The sequence below is a fragment of the Neofelis nebulosa genome, chromosome 7 (assembly GCF_028018385.1).
Source record: "Neofelis nebulosa isolate mNeoNeb1 chromosome 7, mNeoNeb1.pri, whole genome shotgun sequence".
NCBI classification, from domain to species: Eukaryota; Metazoa; Chordata; class Mammalia; order Carnivora; family Felidae; genus Neofelis; species Neofelis nebulosa.
Window position 1 is genome coordinate 34086365 of NC_080788.1, and position 22461 is coordinate 34108825.

The following is a 22461-nucleotide window of genomic DNA, read 5'->3' on the forward strand; positions in this document are numbered from 1 at the left end:
ATACCTGAAATTTAGGGTATACATAAGATTTAGAAATACCCTTGTCTCTTCTCTGTACCTTTTTTATATTCCTTTCCCTTTTCCCATTCTTTTTTTACTCTCTTTTTCCTTCCTCCTTGGGTAACTTGACTAAAGACTCCACGGCTTGAGTGATAGAGCTAGAAATCAAAGCCCTGATTCATCTTTCTGTTTCCAGAGTCGGTGCTTCTCTTACTATGCTACTTTGAAGATTTTTCACTCTTTTAATAAAGCTTCTCATTATTTTCCTAGGATTTTTGTGAAGGAGACTATGTCAGGTTGCTTGCTTTACTAAACTAATTTTGATCATTTCATTTAGGTTATATAGGACAGTAGGATGAATACAAGGAGGGTAAGATGTGTTCCATATTAATTCAATGAAATATGCATTTACTGAATGCAGGTGAACTTAAACCATTGTAGTGGGTGTTACTGAAAAAATACAAAACAGGTTACACTTCCTATCCTTAAGAAGCTGACAGTGTAATACAGGAAATGATACAGGAAATAATCTAATGCAAGACAGCTCATTTAACAGCTGTCTTTTAAGCTTAGCACAAGGGCAGTATTTCTCAACCTTTTTTTTTCATTATCAGTCCCTAAGGAACCTTTTTAAACCTTTCCATCTTAATCACTTCCCCCCAATGAAATTTTACTACCACAGATAGACTGTGTATCTATGTACTGTATGTATACCTGTGCTTTATACAGAAAAAGAGGACTCTTTTTTGACACACACCCCCAGAACCAATTTTAGCCCCCTTAGGGGCAAATATTGACTCTGTTGAGGATATATGCACTAGGCTAACACTATAACTTTCAAAGTCTAAGATTGGACAGTCAAATTCTAGTTTCAGAATTTTTGTAAATATCTACCAATGATTAAATCACATTTAAAAATTAAATTTCCTGAGTTTAAAAATAAAACCCGCAGCATTAGATCAAAAAATAAAATAATCGAATATATTCATGCTTCTGTGGCTGAGTTCAGGGGTGCCACATTGCGTAACTCCAGGGGAGTATAGTCACAGTATATGGTCTGTAATGGTAATAGAGGGAGAGAATGAAAAATAATTTGAAGCTATAGCCATGATGTGGTTGAAAGAGAAACTCAACTTCATAAGTCATTACAACTACTGCCCGTTCTAATCATCTTAAACTTTTCCTGACATTCCTCTCCTATACAGAATTATGTGTTTGTCCTCTTCAACATGCAATTAATTCTTTGTAAATGCTTAATTCACTCACAAATTAATTTATATACAGGCCTGGAGTGTGTACCAACCGGAAAATTCAGAGTATTCACACATTCGCTTTAGTGCTCAGTCAGGAACTGGGAATACAAATGCCGTGCTAATTTTTACTCCACATTAATACTCTTTACAAATTAATGTGTCCAAGCTGAAGTGCCCACCCCAGAACAAAATTGAATTCTCCTAGACTTATATGCCAGGGAACTGAGGGGGTCCCCAGCCAACAGTAAGGAACTGTGAAGAACTGAATCCTTAGCGAGGAACTGAAACCCTTGGTTCAAAAGTACCATGAGGAGCTAAATCCTGCCAGCAACCACGTATGCACACTTGAACGTGAATCTTCCTGCAATCAAGCATTCCTGTGAGACTGAAGCCCTGGCTAACACCTTGCTTCATCCTTGTGAGAGATCCTGAGACCAGACCCAGCTAAGCCACACCCAGATTCTGACCTACAGATACTCTGAGATAAGTGTTTGTTGTTACTGGTTTGTTTTTGTTTTTGTTCTTGTTTTTTAATTGAATTCTCCTTCATCTCCAAAAGGTCTCCTTTTAGTTGTTCAATAGGTACCAGAATAACCAATTAGATTCCACCTACTGTACCCCACCATAGAATTTAGCACCTCTTCATAGCACTCCCCACGCTTGTATAATGTCTGTCCTCTCTGAGTTGATAAGTTACGTGAGGTCAGAGACTGTTCCTATCATGTTTATGTCTATAGACTACATATACAACTTAGTTTTTAATGGTTAGAAGACATACAGTAAAAAAGGTAAAGATCTAACTTGTTTTGCCCATTTGTTCTTTCTACCAAGTTAGACCTTAACCCGATGTCATATATCAAAATAAAATCCAGATATATATTTAAATAAAGGAAAGAAAATATAAAATTGGTTCAAGAAATATTGGTGAATATTTAATCATCTGGGAGTGGGAAAAGCATTATCAAGGATAGCACCAAAGGCAAATCTCTAAAGCAAAAGACGAATAGATGTGACTAATTTGAAGCTTCCTTCTGTTAAAAAAAAAATCATAAATAAAAGACAAAATGGGGAAAATCTTCACAACGTGTATGACAAAAGGTTATTTATCTTTAATGTATTCTAAAATCTCATGAATTAATAATACACATACTTTGTGTGTTTGGGGGGTAGAGAGAGACTTAAACTAATATGCAAATGTCCAATAAATAACAAAAAAGTGCAACTTTATTAGTAAATGAAATGGAAATTAATAACAATATACAACTTTCACCTGTCAAAATGGTATATAGATTTTATACAACTCTGAGTTTTGAGAGGAGCAGCAGGAACAGAATGATGACTCATAAGAGTACAAATTAGTACAGCTTTTCCAGAGGGCAGTTTATAAGCAAGAAAAAAAAGAACCTTAAAATGGTCAAATTTGTTTTTTCTTAATTATTTTAATTTTTATTTATTTTTGAGAGAGAGAGAAAGACAGAACGTGAGCAGGGGAGGGGCAGAGAGAGAGGGAGACACAGAATCCAAAGCAGGCTCCAGGCTCCACGCTTGTCCACACAGAGCCCACCGCGGGGCTCCAACACACGGACAGTGAGATCACGACCTGAGCCGAAGTCGGATGTTTGTTCTAGCTTTGAGAAGAATGCTGGTGCAATTTTGATTGGGATTGCATTGAATGTGTAGATTGCTTTGGGTAGTATTGACATTTTAACAATATTTATTCTTCCAGTCCATGAGCATGGAATGTTTTTCCATTTCTTTGTATCTTCTTCAATTTCTTTCATAAGCTTTCTATAGTTTTCAGTATAGTGATCTTTTACATCTTTGGTTAGGTTTATTCCTAGGTATTTTATGATTCTTGGTGCAATTGTGAATGGGGTCACTTTCTTTATTTTTCTTTCTGTTGCTTCATTACTGGTGTATAAAAATGCAACCAATTTCTGTACATTAATTTTGTACCCTGCGACTTTGCTGAATTTATGTATCAGTTCTAGCTGACTTTTGGTGGAGTCTGTCGGGTTTTCCATGTAAAGTATCATGTCGTCTGCAAAAAGTGAAAGTTTGACTTCAGTGATCATATCCTTTGATCCAGCAACATTTTTTTTCTAGTAAATTAACCTAAGGAAATTAGTATCAAAGTCTAGCTCCAAAAGTGTTAAGGGAATTAGTTGGTAAAACGAATTATAATAAAATCAAAAACTATGCTAACCACTTAAAATGATACTATAGAGAAATATTTGATCTGGAAAGATGGTCATGATATCTGAATAAACAGGAAAAAAAAGGAAGTTAAAACCAGTATTAGACAATAGTTACACAGTGTATGTACATTTGTATGGGCAGAAAGAAGGCTAAGAGGATTTTTCATTCACATATTGTAAAATTTTATTTACATACTATAAAATTCACCCATTTTAAGTGTATGACTCAATTATTTTTAATAGATTTACAGAGTTCTATAACCATTACATTTCAGTTAAAATAATTTTTCTTTTCTTAATTAAGCCATTTTTTTTTATACTCCCGCAATAAGTTTATATAACAGGTCATTTTAAAAGTTAAATTCCTCCTTTACTACTGACTTCTCCAAAAAAAAGAGGAGGCAAAATACGCAATGTCAAAATAATTATAACGGTAGTTATAATGTTTTCCAAAGAATAAAAAAGGTAATGAACAAACACACTTTAATTCATACAGAGGGACTGAAGACCTACTGAGATTGAAAGACCTGCTTTCAGCTTGTGGAAGTGTGCCTATTTGCAAAAGGGCTTTACTCTTTTATCCCCACCTGCCCTCTCTCCTTGACCTTGCTGATCTTCTCAACATATTTCAGCTTAAAAGAATAAGGAGTTCTACTTCTGGAGCCATTAAAATTGCTAATTCAATCTTAATTATTCTGATTTTTTTTTTTTAAGTAAGCTCTATGCCCTACGTGGGACTTGAACCTACTACCCTGAGATCAAGAGTTCACATGTTCTACCAACTGAGCCAACCAGGCGCCGCTAATTCAATCTTAATTCTTTTTTTTTTTTTAACGTTTATTTATTTTTGAGACAGAGAGAGACAGAGCATGAACGGGGGAGGGTCAGAGAGAGGGAGACACAGAATCTGAAACAGGCTCCAGGCTCTGAGCTGTCAGCACAGAGCCCGACGCGGGGCTTGAACTCACGGACCGCTAGATCATGACCTGAGCCGAAGTCGGCCGCTTAACCAACTGAGCCACCCAGGCGCCCCTCAATCTTAATTCTTAAAATTAAACTGGATTTAGACTTGATAAACGTAAAGAAAAATGAATTCAAGAAAGAAATAGGCACAAGGAATCAGAAAAAGATAACAAGATAGATTGATGTTTCAAAGATGAACATGTAATAACCAATTGTTATAGCTGTGGAAACTATATGATATGTACCAAGTAAACACTGATTTCATGGGCAAAGCCACAATGATTTTCCACCTGTAAATATCTAATGCCACCATGGAGAGATCAGATCTTAAAACGCCAGATAAATAGGGATGAGATTTAAAATTTTCTAAAATTTTATCCTACCCAAATAACATTCGGTTTTATAGAAATAGAGATAGAACACACACCTGTGTTTCACTGTTGTTATGTGAGTTAGTTCTGGAATAAAAATGAAAATATGGGAGAATGGCAAAATTCCAAAACCTTTCCATGCAATGGCAAGAAAAAATAAAATCCAAAAATACATTTTTCACGCAACAGGATCCCAAAATATTACAAAATGAGAGTCTTGTTATCTCTACTTCAATCTCTCTCTCTCTCTTTTTTTTTTTTTTACGAATGAGAAAATCAGAAAGATCATGATCTGTCCAAAGTGATATTATTAGCTCAGTGTCAAAAAAACTGAAAACCCTCATCTCTTTCTTCTTAATCTCCTGCTTTTTACTTTAATCCATGTTTCTATGGGAAACAATATAGTAGAGGCTCCAGAATCAAAGTGTTTGGTTTCACAAACAAAAAAAAAAAAGAGACAAAAACAGATTCTTAATTATAGAGAACAGAGATGATTAGCAGAGGGGGGGGGGAGGGATGGGTGAAACAGGTGAAGGGGATTAAGAGCACACTCGTGATGAGCACAGAGTCATGTATAGGATTGTTAGATCACTATATTGTACACCTGCAACTAATATAACATTATGTGTTAATTATATGGAATTTAAAAAAATGTTTTAAGTGTCTGATTTCAAATCCTGGGTCACCACCTAACGAGCTCTGTACTTTGGTAGGTCACTTGATCTTTCTGGCTCTCATCTGGAAAGTGGAGGAACTGATAGAACTTATCTCACAAGAGTGTGTAAGATTGACATATTATATGTAAAATGCTTAATAGAGGTGCTGGCACATAGTAAGCCCTCAATAAACAGTGGTTGTTATTCAATGTATATGAAATTTTTTAAATAGTAACATGATAGGTAGGAATGTCACTAAAACAGTGTAGACACGGGGGTCAAAGAAGTTGAATTTGGGTGTGGAGGTGGGGGAGAGAGAAAAGGGTATGGGGTGCAGAGGGAAACTATGGATTAGGAAATACTCTAGGATTGAGTTAATTAGAGAAAGACAATCAGAACAAAACTAGATCATATGAGAATTTTAAATAATGTACCAAAATCTCTGTGGAAATCTGAGCTTTGGTGAAATTGTGAGCCTTTGAGTCATAGTAGGAACAGGCTTCCAAGACCATGTTCCCTGAGCCAAGCGAGAGAACAAGCCAGTGTTAGATACTTGTCCACCCAGAGCAACTGAAGGAAGGAGCTGAATTCAGAAGTGGGTAGAAATAGTACAGGATTAGAGAAATGTATTGGGCTTCTTTTGGGAAACGTAGGCACAGGAGAGATTGACAGTTGCATGGAAGGAATGAGGTCAAGACATTGGAGAGTAATGCACAAAAGTAAAAAACACGAGGGGCGCCTGGGTGGCTCAGTCAGTTAAGTGTCCAATTCTTGATTTTGGCTCATGATCTCACAGTTTGTGAGACCGAACTGTCATATACTTATGTCATATGCATATTTATTTTTTTAGTTATAAAAAGGTAATTATTTATACTCTTAAAAAGCTGGCATAAGTATGATGTAGTTTGCAATATCCTACCAAACCTAGAGTCAGAGCCAAAACAGTTTTTGGGGGTGGCTACCAGCACACTTATTTACCACTAGTAAACAAAGAGGCTTTACGACTTTTTGTCACTACTTTCTCCAGAGAGGTTTGTTCAAAGTTGCCATTACAGTGATAGCACACGAGTTCTATGGACACCATGTAGAACCTTTCTTCTGAGATGACAGAGCTCCACATCCATAATCTCTTTTTTTTTTAAAAAAGAACTTTTTAATGTTTATTTGAGAGAGAGAGAGAGAGAGTGAGCCAGAGAGGGCATGCACACACACACACACACACACACACACACACACACACAGAATCCAAAGCAGGCTCCAGGCTCTGAGATGTCCAAGCAGAGTCCAACGCAGGGCTTGAACTCACGAACAGTGAGATCATGACCTGAGCCGAAGTCAGATGCTTAACCAACTGAACTACCCAGGAGCCTGCATAATCCCTCTTAAACTGCAAAAGCATTAGAAATTAGAATCTGTATAATATGTACTTGGTTCCTCTGAATGTTCAAACAAGTAGAATTGACTAGGTTTAGAGCTGGCAGGGACTTTAAGAAGTCCTTCATTTTATAAAAGGAGAACCTGAAGCTCAACAGAGTAAACTCACTTGCCTGTTCCCTAAGTGACCAACAGCAGAGTTGGCACTAGAATTGCAATTGCCTAACTTTTAGGGCAATGCTCTTTCCACTATAATGGATCATTAACTTGAATTAAAAAAATTTTTTAATGTTTATTTTTATTTTTGAGAGAAAGTGAGAGAGTGCGAGCGGTGGGGAGGGGCAGAAAGAGAAGGAGACACAGAATCTGCAGCAGGCTCCAGGCTCTGAGCTGTCAGCACAGAGCCCGATGCAGGGCTTGAACTCACAAACCATGAGATCATGAGCCAAAGTCGGACGCTTAAACCAACTGAGCCACCCAGGTGCCCCTGTTAACTTGAATTTTTAAACTGATCTGTAAAAACAAAGTCTGGGGCGCCTGGATGGCTCAGTTGGTTAAGTGTCCAAATCTTGGTTTTGGCTCAGTTCATGATCTCATGGTCTGTGAGACTGAACTGTCATATCAATAGTTTGTTCCTTTTTACTGCTGAGTAATATTCCATGGTATTTATAGACCACAGCTTAACCATTCACATTTACGTTTGTTGCTTCTAGTTTGGGGCTATTATAAAAAAAAAGCTGCCATAGCCATTCCTGTATATGTTTTTTGTGTGAATATAAGTTTTTGTATCTTTAGAATAAATGTCCTAGAACACAATTCCTGGGTCATACGGTAATTGTATGTTTAATTTTATGAGATGCTACCAGACTCTTTTCCAGAATGATTGCACCACTTTACCTTCTCACCAGCAATATATGTGTGATCTGATTTCTCAACATTCTCAGTAGCATTTGGGAGTATTACTCTTTTATTTTAGCCATTCTAAATAGATGTGCAGTGATATAGCACAGTGTTTTTTTTTTTTAAATTAATATTAAAAAATTATTTATTTTTTTAATGTTTATTTTTAAAGGAGAGAGAGGCCATGAGAAGGGAAGGAGCAGAATGAGAAGGAGACACAGAATCTGAAGCAGGCTCCAGGCTCTGAGCTGTCAGTAAAGAGCCCGATGTGGGGCTTGAACTCACAAGCTGTGAGATCATGACCTGAGCCAAAGTCAGATGCTTAACCAACTAAGCCACCCAGGTGCCCCACCCCACTTTTTTTAGAGAGACAGAGAGAGCTCAAGCAGGGGAGAGGGACAGAGAGAGAGAGAGAGAGAGAGATCGAATTTCAAGCAGGCTTCATGCTCAGTGTGGAGCATGGAGCATTGTGCAGGGCTCAATACCATGATCTTGTGATTATGACCTGAGCCAAAATCAAGAGTTGGACACTTGACTGAGCCACCCAGGCACCCCATCACAATGGTTTTTTAACTTACTTTCTTCTAATGTCTAATGATGCTTGATATCTTTTCATGTGCTTATTTGCCTTCTGTATATCCTCAATGGTAAAATATATGTTCATGCATCTTGCACATTTGCTAATTGAATGGTTCCATTTGTGTGTCTTTTTTAATTATTGAATTTTTTTTAATTTTTTTTAACATTTATTTATTTTTGAGACAGAGAGAGACAGAGCATGAACGGGGGAGGGGCAGAGAGAGAGGGAGACACAGAATGGAAGCAGGCTCCAGGCTCTGAGCCATCAGCCCAGAGCCTGACGCGGGGCTCGAACTCGCGAACCGCGAGATCGTGACCTGAGCCGAAGTCGGACGCTCAACCGACTGAGCCACCCAGGTGCCCCTTTTAATTATTGAATTTTAAGCGTTCTATATTCTAGATACTAGTCCTTTGTGAGATACATGGCTTGAAAATATGTTCTCTCAGTCATCTAGGAGATTTTTTCTTCTTAACGGGGTCTTCCATAGAGCCAAAGTTTTTAATTTTCATGAGTTCCAATTTATCAACTTTTCCCTTTCATTGATTCCTTTGGTGTCATATCCACGAATTCTTTACCTAGACCTAGGTCCAGAAAATTTTCTCCTCGTGTCTATCCTAAAAGTTTCATAAGTCTGGTTTGCATTTAAGTCCGTGATCTATCTATCTCGAGTTAATTTTTGGACCAGGTGTGTGGTTTAGGTTGGCATTCATATTTATAGCTATGGGGTGTCCAATTGCTCCTGCACCATTTGCTGAAAAGGTTATCCTTCCTCCACTATGTTGTCTTTGTGTTTCAGTTGAGCATATTTGCGTGGTATCTATTCTGTCTCACTGATCTATGTATCTATTCCTTCACCAATACATTGTCTTTATTATGCAGCTCTATAGCAAGACTTAGTATTGGGTACAGTGATTCCTCCCAGTTTTTCTTTTTACAGGTTTTAGGTTTTTAGGGCCTGCGACTTTCCATATAAATTTCAGAATAAGTTTATCTATGTCACCAAAAATCCTTGCTGGGGTTTTGATAGGAATTGCCTTAAACCTACAGCTCAATCTGGGGAGAATGACCCCCATCTTTATTCTGTTGAGTCTCCTAATCTACAAACAAGGTATGTCTCCCATTCATTTAGACTTTCATGGATTTTTTTCATCAGTGTTTTATAATTTTCAGCATACAGATCATGTTTTGTTAGGTTTATACCTATGTATTTCATTTTTCTTTGAGCAATTACTGTAAATGATGTTATTTTCTGAATTTTTTTCTACATGTTCATTGTTCATCCTTCTATTTTAAAATCCTCTGAATCACTTTGCTTGGGGTATACATTTTGTATATAACACTCAGATTTTGTTTTGTGGTTCAATCTGAAACACATAGTTCTTTTATTAGTTAAATATTAAGTATTCATGCTCATTAATGAGTTATTTGGTTTTTGAGCATATCATTATTTTCAGATACACTTCTTTTATAGATTTAATTTTCTTCAAAATGTGGTCTGTGCTTCCTTCACTTTTTGTGTTTGTATTTCTTAAAGTAAGTTGGAAAGTTTGCATTTTTTCTATTGAATGCATTTATAATGATAACTTTATACCTTTAATTCTCTCTTTCTATAGATGGGTCCAATGACTTGCTATTATGAGAATAATTAAATCAGCACTAGAGTATTTCTCCTCACTTTTCTTCTCTTCTACCACCTGATTTTATATTTATGTTTTGTAGTATTTATACTTTGTATTTGCTAGAAAAGTATGTAGCTGCCTATAATAGAAAACTAACGCTGTCTTTAAAATTAAGGCTTTATTTTTTTCATATAACAAGAATTCTGGAAGGAGGTCATTCTTGGCATTGTTTCACCAGCTCAACAATGTCATTAAGGACTTAAGCTTTTTTCTACATTTCTGCTATGCCACCCTCAGATGCTGGCTTCTGACTTCATGCTTGTCTCTTCGTGTTTCTAATATGACCTGCTGCAGCTCTAGCCATCACACTATCATTTAAGGCAAAATGAAAAAACTGGGAGAAGCGCCAGGAGCGTTTGTAAAGCAAATACATATTCTCTGTAACTCCACAACATATTTCCTCTGATGTCTCATCAGCCACAAATATGTAATATGATCATCTCTAGCTATAGAGGCGGCTGGAATGTGACTAATTAGGTGGTATGTTACTATTTAAATAAGTTTTCTGTTCTTATAAGAAAACTCTAGTTTTCTTCACATAGATCCTTCACATTTGTGTTTATTCTTATGTATTTTCTTTATTATTATAAGCTTTATTGCTACATTTTTCTACTGGTTAGATGGCTAATTTTTAATTTAGATGTTGATTTTTGAATGTTGACTATATTGTTTTTATTCATGACACTAAAATTTTTAATTTAGTTCTGTTAGTAAATTGGGACGTGAGGGGGAAGAGAAAGATGGAACCGCTGATACTCTGGAATGAGGCATCAGGACTGTCTCTGCCTTAGACCCTACTGCAAGGGCAGGCCCTTTGAGCTAGCTTAGCCACTCAGGAGGGTCCAAAGAGGAGAGTGGTGGAACAAATACCTTCTCTAGGGGTAGAAGAACTATAGCACTTTCCCACAACAGAAGGATGAGAAAGAAAAGCATCACAGGTTAATACTGTGTTTAATACTGTTGTTTTCATCTACTCTCAGAAGAACTTACAGAACAGCTTTTCAAAATACTCCAAAGAGCAAATGTAACAGAAAAGGAAATAAACCCTTCCTTTGAAGCTAGATGATGGACCTTTTCTAAAACCTAGAGTTTTATACAAGGTCTTCAAATAATTAGCTGAGCCCTTAAGAAAACCCAGAGGTGATATTGGGTATAAAGTTTGAAAAAAGGTGAAATTTCCATGTGTAAGAAAATGTGGAAAGGAATGGTTATTACTCAAAAAAAGAATGGAGTAGCAAAAAGTAAAAGAGGACAGAGGAAAGAAAGGAGAAAGGAAAGCCAAGCATTTATGACAAGAGGCTAGAGTCCCACGAACAAAAATGGCTGATTAAATTTTGTTTTTCCTTTCTACCTTTTAATAACAGGCTGCTGTAATATTATTCGGTTTACAGAACCTTTGGGAAAGTCAGCTTTACACTAAAGACTTGTTCGGGGATTCTTCTCCTAGATCAAGTTCTAGTTATCATTTTTCTTTTTCCAGATTGAGCTCGTTCATGTTTTACCAATTCCAGGGGCTTTCCTTTAAGCCCCTAGACTGAATTGGGCTGAGACTTCTGTGTGCTATGAGAATTCCAGAAACCTGTTTTTTACCCTTTACTCTTATTGTCTCTATCCCCCTCTACACAGTGAACTACTTATTCATGTTCAATAACTCTTTTATAATTTTTTGACGGATGGATGATGCATGGGAAGACAGGTATGAATACAAGAAAATGCAGGTTACAGGTTTCCAAACCAGTCAAACGTTGGATACTTTCATGGTTGTAGACAAAATTGTAATGGAGATGAAGTTTGTCTTTACCAGTGTCCCACATTTCTTCTTACTGTTTCAGTCTGCCTGCCCCCCAGGTAATCAGCCCCTTCATCCTGACGGAAAGCTCACAAAATTCTCCCCCCCCCCACTACACCTTCCCTTTCCAAAGTTTTTTCTTCCTCCTCTGTCATCTATCAAAGCATCTGCTTAGTCACACTTGGCTATGTAATTATCCAGTTGATTTAAGTAACACACATTAAAGAATGGCCAAAATTTTAACTATCCTCTTAGAGAATTTGTACTTTAAGGCAGGCATCTGTTAATTCATTATGCTGGGAGGAGTATCTTTTAATGCTTCCTGCCCTGTTCATCTTCTTCTCTCTCCTGGTTCCTTATCTAATGTTCCAGAAAGTAAAATATGTGGAATGGAGATGGTATCATTTATTGAAGCCACTTTTAAAGATGACAAAATTAAGGGCCATAAAATTTGACTGACTAGCTAGAGGCGCAAGCAGCCAGCAATAGTGACTATTTAAGGAGTTAAGAGTGGATTTTCATGGTGAACTACTAATATTTCCAACCAAAACACTAGCTTCCAGTTTCAAAGGCCACAATCTCTTTTGTGAAACTGTTTAAGGCCTCACTGAAATTCCCTGAGTCTATGTGGTAGACTCTGTCAGAGAGTCTCAGGCCTTTTGCCTTTCTCTTTTTTTCTTCCTTTCTAGTTCTTCCAAATAGTTAAAAACAGTGGGATTCAGCTACATTTTTAAATGGGGTATCTAAATAAAAAAATAAGGAGTTGCCAAAAGTAGCCTTGGAGGTAGAAAACTGAATTTAGTTCCTCTGACTAGACTAAGTTACTTGCTAAAATAATCTGGGGTCATACGAGCCAATGGCCAAAGGAATAATTTCTCCATTGTTTATCATTCGTGGCCATAAAGAGCACTAGAGGAAATCTCAGAGTCTAGCTGGTCAGTGAAGGATGTTAGGCCCGAGAAAGTTAAATGCTTGCCAAAAGTCAGCCTAATGAATTAAAGAAGTAAGGACCAAAAATGAGAGTTTGAATTTCCAAACTGAAAGTTCTTTCAGTCCCACTGAGATGTGCCATTGTGTGGTCATGGAAATCTGGAAAGGTTTGGTGGCCTGGGCATCTCATCTCCTGCCAAACTTTCCCAGCCACAGCACACAACACTAACATGGAAACTTCCTTTAATAAGCTTTGCATTTCTTTCCTTGTGAGCCTTACATTACTGGTGCCTTTGCCCTAACCCATACAAATGGCTTGCTTTCATCCATAATACCACTTGCTCCGTGAAGGAGGTATAATCCGGTGGGGGGGTGGGGGGGGGGGTGGGGGGGGTGCGGTTCAAAAGAATTGTCATACTATTATATCAGAATTACTTCTGGGGCGCCTGGGTGGCTCAGTCGGTTGAGCATCCAACTTCGGCTCAGGTCATGATCTCACAGTTTGTGGGTTCAAGCCCCGCATCAGGCTCTGTGCTGACTGCTTGCTCAGAGCCTGGAGCCTGCTTCAGATTCTGTCTCCTTAGCTCTCTGCCCCTCCCCCGCTCACACTTTGTCTCACTCTGTTTCTCAAAAATAAATAAAATGTAAAAAAAAAAAAAAAAAAAAAAAAAGAATTACTTCTGATACTCCTACCACACTTCAGACCCAACAAAACATCTTTAAGCCTTCTAGGGTTGGTTTGTTTGTTTGTTTGTTTGTTTGTTTGTTTTTAATATCTTTGCTCTCACTACCTTGTATCTAAGATTAATTTTTGTTCTGTCATCCTCATTTTTCTCAGCTGGAATCTCTGTCCTCATAATTCCAGTTTCTGGTCATTTTGTTTTCATTACCCTGAAGGCTATTGCTTGACATATCATCAGCCACACTCCCAATTATCTCTGCCTCAGGCCTTGGCTCTACTGTGTCAATTGGTTCTATCTCAGTAGCTAACCTTGTAGTTATTAACCCATCTTTTATTGCTGATTCATTTCCTATCTCTGGCTCTGTGTGGGTCCCTGACTCAGCCTGGACCTCTGGTTCAACCTGACTTCCTAGCACTTTTTGGGTTACTGTCTTTGTCTGAGTCCCTTTCTCTGTGTAGACACTTGATTGTGCCACTGAACCTGACTGCCTTTCTGGTGCCTGATTCATCCACTTAGAAACACCTACGTTTGTTTCAGTTAGCCCCCGGTCTACTCTGGCCGTATTTCCTATTCTTGTCCTTGTTATAGGAATCACAAGGAGATTTTGATCTGGAGAAGTAGCCCGAGAACTTATGTGATTGAGTCCAGAGAGGAACCCTAGAGAAAAAGAAAAGGTCAGGGTCAGTGTTGTGGATTAGTAATCCACAAGTCATCAAACACCCCTGAGGCACTGGCTTAATTATAATAGAATTTGCTTTACAATACATTTCTGAATATCCTGTTCATTATCTTTAGGGAGCTGAGATTCAAAACATTGATTCCAGCTTTTCTGTAGTACAGTATTTCCCAAGGGGTATGCAAGCCAATTCATTGGGGCACAGGCAGAAAATAGTAGTTTATTTTTGCATTTTTAGCAAATTTTGTTTTCAGTTCCATTTTTGAGTATATTTTACACTGTAATAAATATATGAATGATATAATACATGTACATATTTTATAAATAAATGTGTCTTTTCAGAATGCTTGCTGAAAAGTGTTTTACTAATAGGGTGTGTGATGCAATGGTTTGGAGGCCATTGTTAATTAATGAATAAAAATAAGTATGTGGCTTAGCAGGATTAAAGGTGAAATGTTACACAGGCAAAACTCCTATATTATATCTCTGCTTTATATTAGTAATATTACAGAGGAACATATGTCATATGTTGAAGCTTTATTTTGGAGATCCATTAAGGTGGAGAGGTTATTTAATATAATAAAAAGAGAGGGGAATTTAAGAGATGTCTTCTGGAAGGACAGAAGAACTATTCATAGCTCAGTTAATGTCTTTTCCTTCTTTACTTCCTGAATCTTACTCCTACCTGTGTAGGGACAAGTATCATTTTAGAAAAAAAAAAAGTTTTCAATTGGAGGGACTTGCTATTAAGAATTGTTCACTGACATAGAAATAACTCTTACAGAGCCCTTCCAAATTACGAGATTCTAATATGTCAAACATACAACCAAAAGAAAGCAAAAGAGAGGGGACCAACCATGTAGAAATTTCTTTTCTGTGCCTTCACTGCTTAACAGGAGGATTGACTCACCAACTGTCATGTAGAAGATACTGCCCCACCAATTGAGGCGGTAGGCTAATAGGAAATGGGGCTCCAAGACGTTCCTACTGTACAATTTCACTTGCATCAGGAACAAAATGAGGCAGAGGAGTAGGCAGGTGCCTGGGATCAGAATGAAAGCTATCACTACCCATCATAACCCTCCTTCTGCCATCCCTCCCATTCCACCCTCTTCCCTCTCTTTGCACTTCCTTGTCACCCTCAACCTCTCAATTATGCCATGGAGGCCTATTACATGGCAGTGTCATGGGAAGACCCATTTGGCAATTAACTAGAATGAGAGAACGAAGAACTTCTGCTTTGACTGGAATAAGGTTATTAAGGTGGAGCCTATAAATAAGACCACTAGAACAGGTACTAGCTAGCTACATTGAAATTTGTCTTAGTGCCACAAAGGCCTCCAGCCTATGATATCTCCTCTACTAGTCCATCAGATAACAACTTCTAGAGATGTTTCCATTGGATTAGGCATAGTTTCTTCAGGGTCCCCCCTTTAAAGGCAATAGACCCATAAGGAGTAAAAGTTTACCAAAAGCTTTCTTCCCTATGGGAAGAGACACTGTCCTATGATGGCAGTGTTCACATGAGGTAGGGAATGACTTGGTAAAATAAGGAGAAATGGCCCAGAAGGGGAAGACGTACAGGGACTCCAGGGACAAACTTTTCCAACCTCATTATTTTGTACTTGAGATGAAAGAGAGGATGGACATGCCCAGATCTATGTGGGTTTTGTCTCCTGGCCCTTTGGTGAGAAAGGTGCTGAGCCATATAATGATAATGAGGATGATGAAGGCAGAGATGAGGAAGAAGGCCCTGGAGTATTGGAGGTAGTCTGCCAGGAGAAGTGGAAAAGGAGAGGCTTGGCTGGAGAAGAGGTGACCTGCCCTCTAATAAGGCTAGACAGGGTCTAGGGAAGGGACTGAAGGGCAGAGGAGGACAGAATTAGCACTTGTCTTACATCTAATAGAGTCAGAGTAAGGAGCCATGAAGTGGGTGGCCTCACAGGTACCAGTAAGGACCCTCTTTCCATCTCCTCATTGACATATGGAATTCCTTTAACAAGGAAAGAAATAATTTATTCCACAATGAGAGAAAAGTTGAAATTATAACCTTGAGAGGCATATTATGAGGTAACTTTCACATTAAGGTGCAAATTACTACTATTTTTCCCCCCTGGGAAGTTGTGAGTGCAGAGGAAGGAAAAAGAACAAGGTCACTAGGCATTAGCTTCCAAGAATTAAGGAGCTGTGGCTTTGAAGTCATTGGAGAAGTCTAGTGAAGACAAACTGGGATAAATTTACCCTGTTTGGAGGAGCTGTCCTTACATGCTTGTGAATCGGGAGAAAAGAAGGGGTAGAGTTGTGGGAAGGACAAAGGGAGAGAGACAAGCTGTAGGGGATCTGAGCAGATCTACCAAAGGAGGGGGCTCTAGGCTCTGGAAGGCACTCACAGGGTGCTTTTGGCACGTGGCTCCAGCAGAGATCATGGTGGCACACAGTCCAGAGCCCCGCAAAGAGTTTCTTCTTGTCCTTCATTACCATGAACCGCACCCAATGTAAAGGGGACAAGCACATCAGCAGGACAAAGATGAAGCCCATGAGGCCAGCACAGAACATGCGGATGTAGCTTTGGGTCCTCTCCAGAAGCTGTCGCTGGTGTGGTGACATAGAAGAGAAGTGGTACATGCGGTAGGGGAGAATTGGCTGTGGTGGGGAAGGGAGGAGGACATCATGAAAGGAATGTCATCTCAGGCATCTCCATCTCCACTCACAGAAAAGACAAACCCTCGGTCCTCTACTGGATGGGAACTCCTCCTCCCTCCACACGTCAGGGTCTTTTGCTCCAGAGCCTCCCACAACTTGTAAATATATTCCTTTTTAACTGTCCCCCATTTAAAAAAAAAGTTGGAGTGATCTCTGCCTCTCCTGCCTTGACATTTCCCCCATGTCATACACAAGCTGCTTCCTGCAAAAGGACCCCACCACTACCTAGCTTACAAAGGCTCCCTCACCCTATATGTTGGGTAACACAGGATGCTGGAATTGTAAACCCTGTGTAAGGGCATGGCATTTCCTTCCCTTCTCTCCATCCTAGTTTCTGGCTCATTGCTCTTCTCAACTGCCACAGAACCTAACCCACTCTGACCTAACACACTTTCCTGCCCCTCCCCCACCCCAGGAAACAGAACTAACAGGAAGTGTACAGTGTCTCTGCCTCATTTGCCAGATCTAGTCCAATCCCTTCCTCCAATCCATATACCTGTTGAGTTTCAAACACCTAGCAAACTGCCTGACAAATCCAGGTTTCTTATAGACACACCAAACCCAAGAGGTCTTTGAGAGCTCTTTTCTTTTCATCCTACACCCCCTTCCTATGTCCTTTTCTTGTTTCCCACCATTCAATCATGCCATATCCTGCCAATCCCAACTCTTTGATGCTTTCAAGTCCATTTTGTTTTTCTGTTTCCTTTTTCTTAGAACATCTTGTTGTCATCTCTGTCCTAGATTGCTATAACAGCCTTTTACCTGTTACTTCTGCTACAAGGCTTCAGTTTATTCTTGACAAATTTGCCTCTAAGATGCAAATCTGATGTGTCTCTCCTCTGTTCTGATTGCACTCCACTGCTATGAGGTAAAGTCCTAATTTCTTAGCATGAATTAGTTAAACCCGGCAAGATTAGGCTTCTGCTTCCTATATGATCTCATTCAACCATTCAATACCTCCTCTGTGCCAGGTGTTGTGTTAGGTACTGAGGGTGTAGTGATGTGTTGGATATCTTTCATATGTCCCTTTGGATCCAACTCTTCATCCTTGTCCTTGTTCAAGAAGGCTGACTGATATGGACTACATCAATGGGTTCCCTTGCCATCCAGTCTCTGATTAGGTCTAACCAATGGTAGATATGGGCAGAAGATCAGAGGTCCAGAGATCTGTGTGTTTATTCCATGGTTCTCTCCTTACCAGATTACAGAGAGTTGTCTGTGTTCTTTTACCTAAAGTAGAGCTCCTCACAGGCAACCTTCTCCATAGAGCCACCCTTTCTGTTCTGTTAACTGCTCCTTTCACTTATGTGATCAGGCTTAGGAGTCATGACTTTTCACTGATGGTTTCCCCAAATCCTTTTCAGTTCAAAGGGGGCTTTATAAATAGTTCCTTAACTCTCCCTATTAACTAGTTTGAGCAAGCCATCTGTTTCCTGCTGAACATGGTCCTTATTGTCATGAAGTAGAAAGCCGAGTAACGTTTAGGCTCATTCTCTCCCTCCATGTTATCTTGTGCTCCAGACAACTTTATTTTTCTTGCAGTTTCTTAAACCCATCTTGGTCCTTCCTTTGCACATGGTGCAAATGGTATTTACCTTGCACATGGTATCTATCACACTTCCCACTTTATCTTTGTCTGAGTTAATATTAGTCAGGATTCACTTTAATCTAACCCTTTTGAGGAAGCCTTCTCTGAATTCAACCCTCAGTCCCAGACTTTGTGATCCTGCAGCAGCTTGTGCTTACTTCTTTCATAACCTTTATACATAGTATTGTAATTTGTCTATACTTCCTTTTGGTCTGTGAACTTCAGCAGCAAGGACTTATCCTTGTATACTCAATGTCTAGCAGAGTGCTTGGAATATAATGATTCAGGAAATGCTTATTGATTGAAACTAAAAAAGGTAAAAAAAAAAAAAGAGTGGACTTCTAGTTTCTAGTGTGGCATGCAAGGAACTTGGAGGTGGCCACTCCATTATAACAACAAGTAGAAAGCTAAGCAAACTGAAAAATCAACAACTCTTCTTAGGTTCGTCAGAGAAATGAGATCATACGGCAAACTGTGGCTCTCAAAATTAGAGAGATAGAAAGACAAATACAGAGAATCACAACTTACTAGTATATAAACCCCTGCAAGAACCAATATGAGGATAGGAAATTTGAACTGTAGTTGATGAATTGCTGGAGGTTCAGGGTGGACAAATCTGAGAGATTACAAACTCTGGGGGTATCCAATCTTAGGGACATCCTTACAATTTAGTGAGTTTTACCTCCAGCCCACCTTGATCAGGTTTTCACAGTGAATATCAGAGAAAAGTCCCCTTACACTTCTGGAAGAAGGAGGAGAAAAGGAACCATTGTGAAACATGCCAGAACATTCTGTTCATCTTAACAAGGCCTTCCCTAAAGAGAAACTGTCTTACCAGAACCTAAACTATTGGAGTTTTATCAGAGCTTAACCAATCTGGGGAGAAGGAAATACTCAACTCCAGCATGCCGTAACATTTCATGGTGTACTCACTCTCCCATCCTGTCCCACCTAAGGAGGGGAAACTCAGAGGTACTTGTGAATTTCACAGAAGCTCAGATCAGGAACAAGCTAAGAATGTCCTTTCTCGCCACTCATTTTCAACATCATACTGCAATGTAATAAGACAAGAAAAGGAAATAAAATGTATAAAAATTGAGAAGGAAGAAATAAGACTGTCTTTGTTTACAAATGGCATGATTGTGTAGAGAGTCCAAATGAACTGACAACAACAGCAAAAATTCTTGAAACAATAAGTGATTATAGAAAGGTTAATATACAAAAGTTAATCATTTTATGTGGTGCCTCACTGGCTTAGTGAGTAGAGCATGCAACTCTTGATCTCAGGGTTGTGAGTTTGAGTCCCACAATGGGTGTAGAGATTACTTAAAAAAAAAAAGTCAATCATTTTCCTATATGCCAGTAATGAATGAGTAGAATTTGAAATTAAAAACACAATATAATTTCCCCAAAATGAAACACTTGAGTATAAAGCTAACAAAATGTGTACAAGATCTATATAAGGAAAAATACAAAACTCTAATAAAAAAAACCCAAAGGGTTAAATAAATGGAAAGATATTCCTTGTTCTTGCGTAGCAAGACTCAGTATTGTCAAGATGTCAGTTCTTCCCAACTTGATTTATAGATTCAACACAATCCCAATCAAAATCCCAGTGAGTTATTTTGTGGACACCAACAAACTGATTTTAGTGTATATCAGGCAAAAAAAAAAGACAAAAAAAAAAACCGCCTAGAATAGCCAACACAGTATCAAAAGAAAAGAACAAAGTCAAAGGACTGACACTACCCAACTTCAAGACTTACTATATAGCTATGGTAATCAGGACAGTTGGTACTGGAGAAAGAATAGACAAATAGATCAACAGAAAAGAACAGAGAACCCAGAAATAGACTCACATAAATATGGTCATCTGATCTTTGATACAGGACAAAGACAATACAATGGAGCAAAGATAGTTTTTTTCAACAAATGATGCTGGAACACCTGGACATCCACATACAAAACAATGAATCTAGATGCAGACCTAACACCCTTCCCAAAAGTTAACTCAAAATGGGTTATAGACCTAAACAAAACACAAAACTATAAAACTCATAGAAGAAAACATAGGAGAAAATAGGTAACACTGGAGTATGGCAATGACTTTTTAAATACAACACCAAAAACACAAGCCATAAAAGAAATAATTGATAAACTGACTTCATTAAAATTAAAAACTTCTGCTCTGCAAAGACATGGTCAAAAAATATGTGAAGACAAGCCTCAGACTGGGAGAATATATTTGCAAATGACACATCTGATAAAGGACTGTTATCCAAGATATACAAAGAACTCTTACAACTAAGAAATAAGAAAACAAATAACCTGATTTAAAAATGGAGGAAAGACCTGAAAATCACTCCCCAGAGGAATGTAACAGAGATCAGAGGTGCTACAATGTATCAAACATAATGTCCAGCAGTCAACAAAAAAATGACTAAACCTGTGAAGAAACAGGAAAATATAATCCAGATTCAAGAAAAAAGGCAGTCAAGAGTAACTGACCTCAAGATGATCCAGATGTTGTAATGATCACAAAAGGACTTTAAAACAGCCATTATAAATTTTTATAAGGACTGAAGGGAAGATAAATGCATAATGAATGAGTAGATATGGGATCTCAACAAAGATAGAGAAAATATTAAGAGAAAAACTAAATGGAAATTCTGGAACTGAAAAATACAATAACTAAAATTAAAAATTCACTGTATGGATTTAATAGTAAATTGGAGAAAGTGGGGAAAAAAGAGTCAGTGAACTTGAATGTAAGTTAACGGAAATTGGCCAATCCGAAGAACAGAGAGAAAAAAATGGAAGAAAAATAAAGTCTCAAATTCCAATTGGACCATAAAAAGGTGAAATTAGAGTCCTGGAATAAATTGAGAATGGGGCAGAAAAATAGCAGCTGCAAACTTACCAAATGTTATGAAAGATATTGATGTATGGGTCCAAAAGCTGAAAGAAACCAAAAAGGATAAATACAAAAATCACATCTAAACATATCATAAATTGCTGAATCCAAAGATAAAATCTTAAAAGCAGCCAGAGTAAAGCTACATGTGACAGAAGATCAATGATGTATATCTGATTTCTCATCAGAAATAATGATAGCCCAGAAGGCAATGGAATGACTTTTTCAAATATATATAATTGACATATAACACTGTGTTAGTTTTAGGTATACAACATAATTATTTGATACACGAATATATTATAAATGATTACCACATTAAGTTTAGTTAACATCCATTGCCATACATAGTTATACTTCTTTTCTTGTGATGAAAACTTTTAAGATTTATCCCCTTAGCAATCTTGAAATACAGAATAAAGTATTGTTAACTATAGTCACCATGCTGTACATTACATCCCACAACTCATTTATTTTATGACTAAAAGTTTGTGCCTTTTGACCACTTTCAGCCATTTCACTGATCCTCCACCTCCCACCAATCTGTTCCTGTGTCTGTAAGTTGAGTTTTTTTTAAAAATCCACATATAAGTGGGAGAAAAGATTTGCAAAATATAGCTGACAAAGAACTTGCATCCAAAATATACAAAGCACTCGTACAACTAATAATGAGATAAACAGCTTAGTTAAAAAAAATTTTTTTTCAACGTTTTTAATTTATTTTTGGGACAGAGAGAGACAGAGCATGAATGGGGGAGGGGCAGAGAGAGAGGGAGACACAGAATCGGAAACAGGCTCCAGGCTCCGAGCCATCAGCCCAGAGCCTGACGCGGGGCTCGAACTCACGGACCGCGAGATCGTGACCTGGCCGAAGTCGGACGCTTAACCGACTGCGCCACCCAGGCGCCCCTTTTTTTAAAAAAATTTTTTTTCAACGTTTTTAATTTATTTTTGAGACAGAGAGAGAGACAGAGCATGAACGGGGGAGGGGCAGAGAGAGAGGGAGACACAGAATCGGAAACAGGCTCCAGGCTCCGAGCCATCAGCCCAGAGCCTGAAACAGCTTAGTTTTAAAAATGAACAGAAGAATAACCAACCATACTTTACAAAGGTAGATATACAAAGGGAAAATGTAAATGGCATCAAAGAAATGCAAATTAAAACAACAGTGAGATACGGTTTTATGCTCACTTAGAATGGCTGA

At 38.2% G+C, this 22461-nt stretch overlaps 1 protein-coding gene and 1 long non-coding RNA gene across 7 annotated transcripts in view; both read right to left on the minus strand.

The window, feature by feature from the left end:
- Nucleotides 1-2163: 2163 nt before the first annotated feature.
- On the minus strand, nucleotides 2164-19938 carry LOC131516298 (transmembrane protein 202-like). Of its 5 annotated transcripts, XM_058737138.1 has the most exons (6): nucleotides 17004-19934; nucleotides 16443-16695; nucleotides 15678-15824; nucleotides 14963-15094; nucleotides 13903-14033; nucleotides 2164-3294 (listed from the first exon to the last, which is right to left on the minus strand). In XM_058737138.1, exons 1-6 carry the CDS (start codon nucleotides 17079-17081, stop codon nucleotides 3286-3288), a joined length of 750 nt encoding a protein of 249 aa, XP_058593121.1. In that variant the 5' UTR covers nucleotides 17082-19934; the 3' UTR covers nucleotides 2164-3285. The 5 variants fall into 5 exon arrangements, with proteins under 5 accessions (XP_058593121.1, XP_058593120.1, XP_058593117.1 ...); XM_058737134.1 differs by lacking the exon at nucleotides 2164-3294 and having other exon boundaries at nucleotides 13067-14033; nucleotides 17004-18654; XM_058737135.1 differs by lacking the exons at nucleotides 2164-3294; nucleotides 14963-15094 and having other exon boundaries at nucleotides 13067-14033; nucleotides 17004-18648.
- Nucleotides 19939-20040: 102 nt separating this feature from the next.
- The window catches only part of LOC131516301 (uncharacterized), a 50445-nt gene continuing 48024 nt past the window's right edge, over nucleotides 20041-22461 (minus strand). Inside the window, exons 3-4 of one of the 2 annotated variants that reach the window (XR_009263977.1) lie at nucleotides 21264-21301; nucleotides 20041-20789 (exon numbers count right to left, since the gene is read on the minus strand). This is a non-coding gene — a long non-coding RNA (uncharacterized LOC131516301). Of the gene's footprint in view, nucleotides 21302-22461 lie in introns of both variants that reach the window. The other variant, XR_009263976.1, reaches the window with a different exon arrangement.

Coding starts and splice junctions, on each gene's coding strand:
- LOC131516298 (XM_058737134.1), bottom strand. CDS start 17,081: ATGGAGAGAAGGGAAGGAAATGCCATGCCCTTACACAGGGTTTACAAT. Junction 16,696..17,003: donor TGTGTTACCCAACATATAGG/GTGAGGGAGCCT, acceptor TCCCCACCACAG/CCAATTCTCCCCTACCGCAT. Junction 14,034..14,962: donor TATCTTCTACATGACAGTTG/GTGAGTCAATCC, acceptor CTTTTTCTCTAG/GGTTCCTCTCTGGACTCAAT.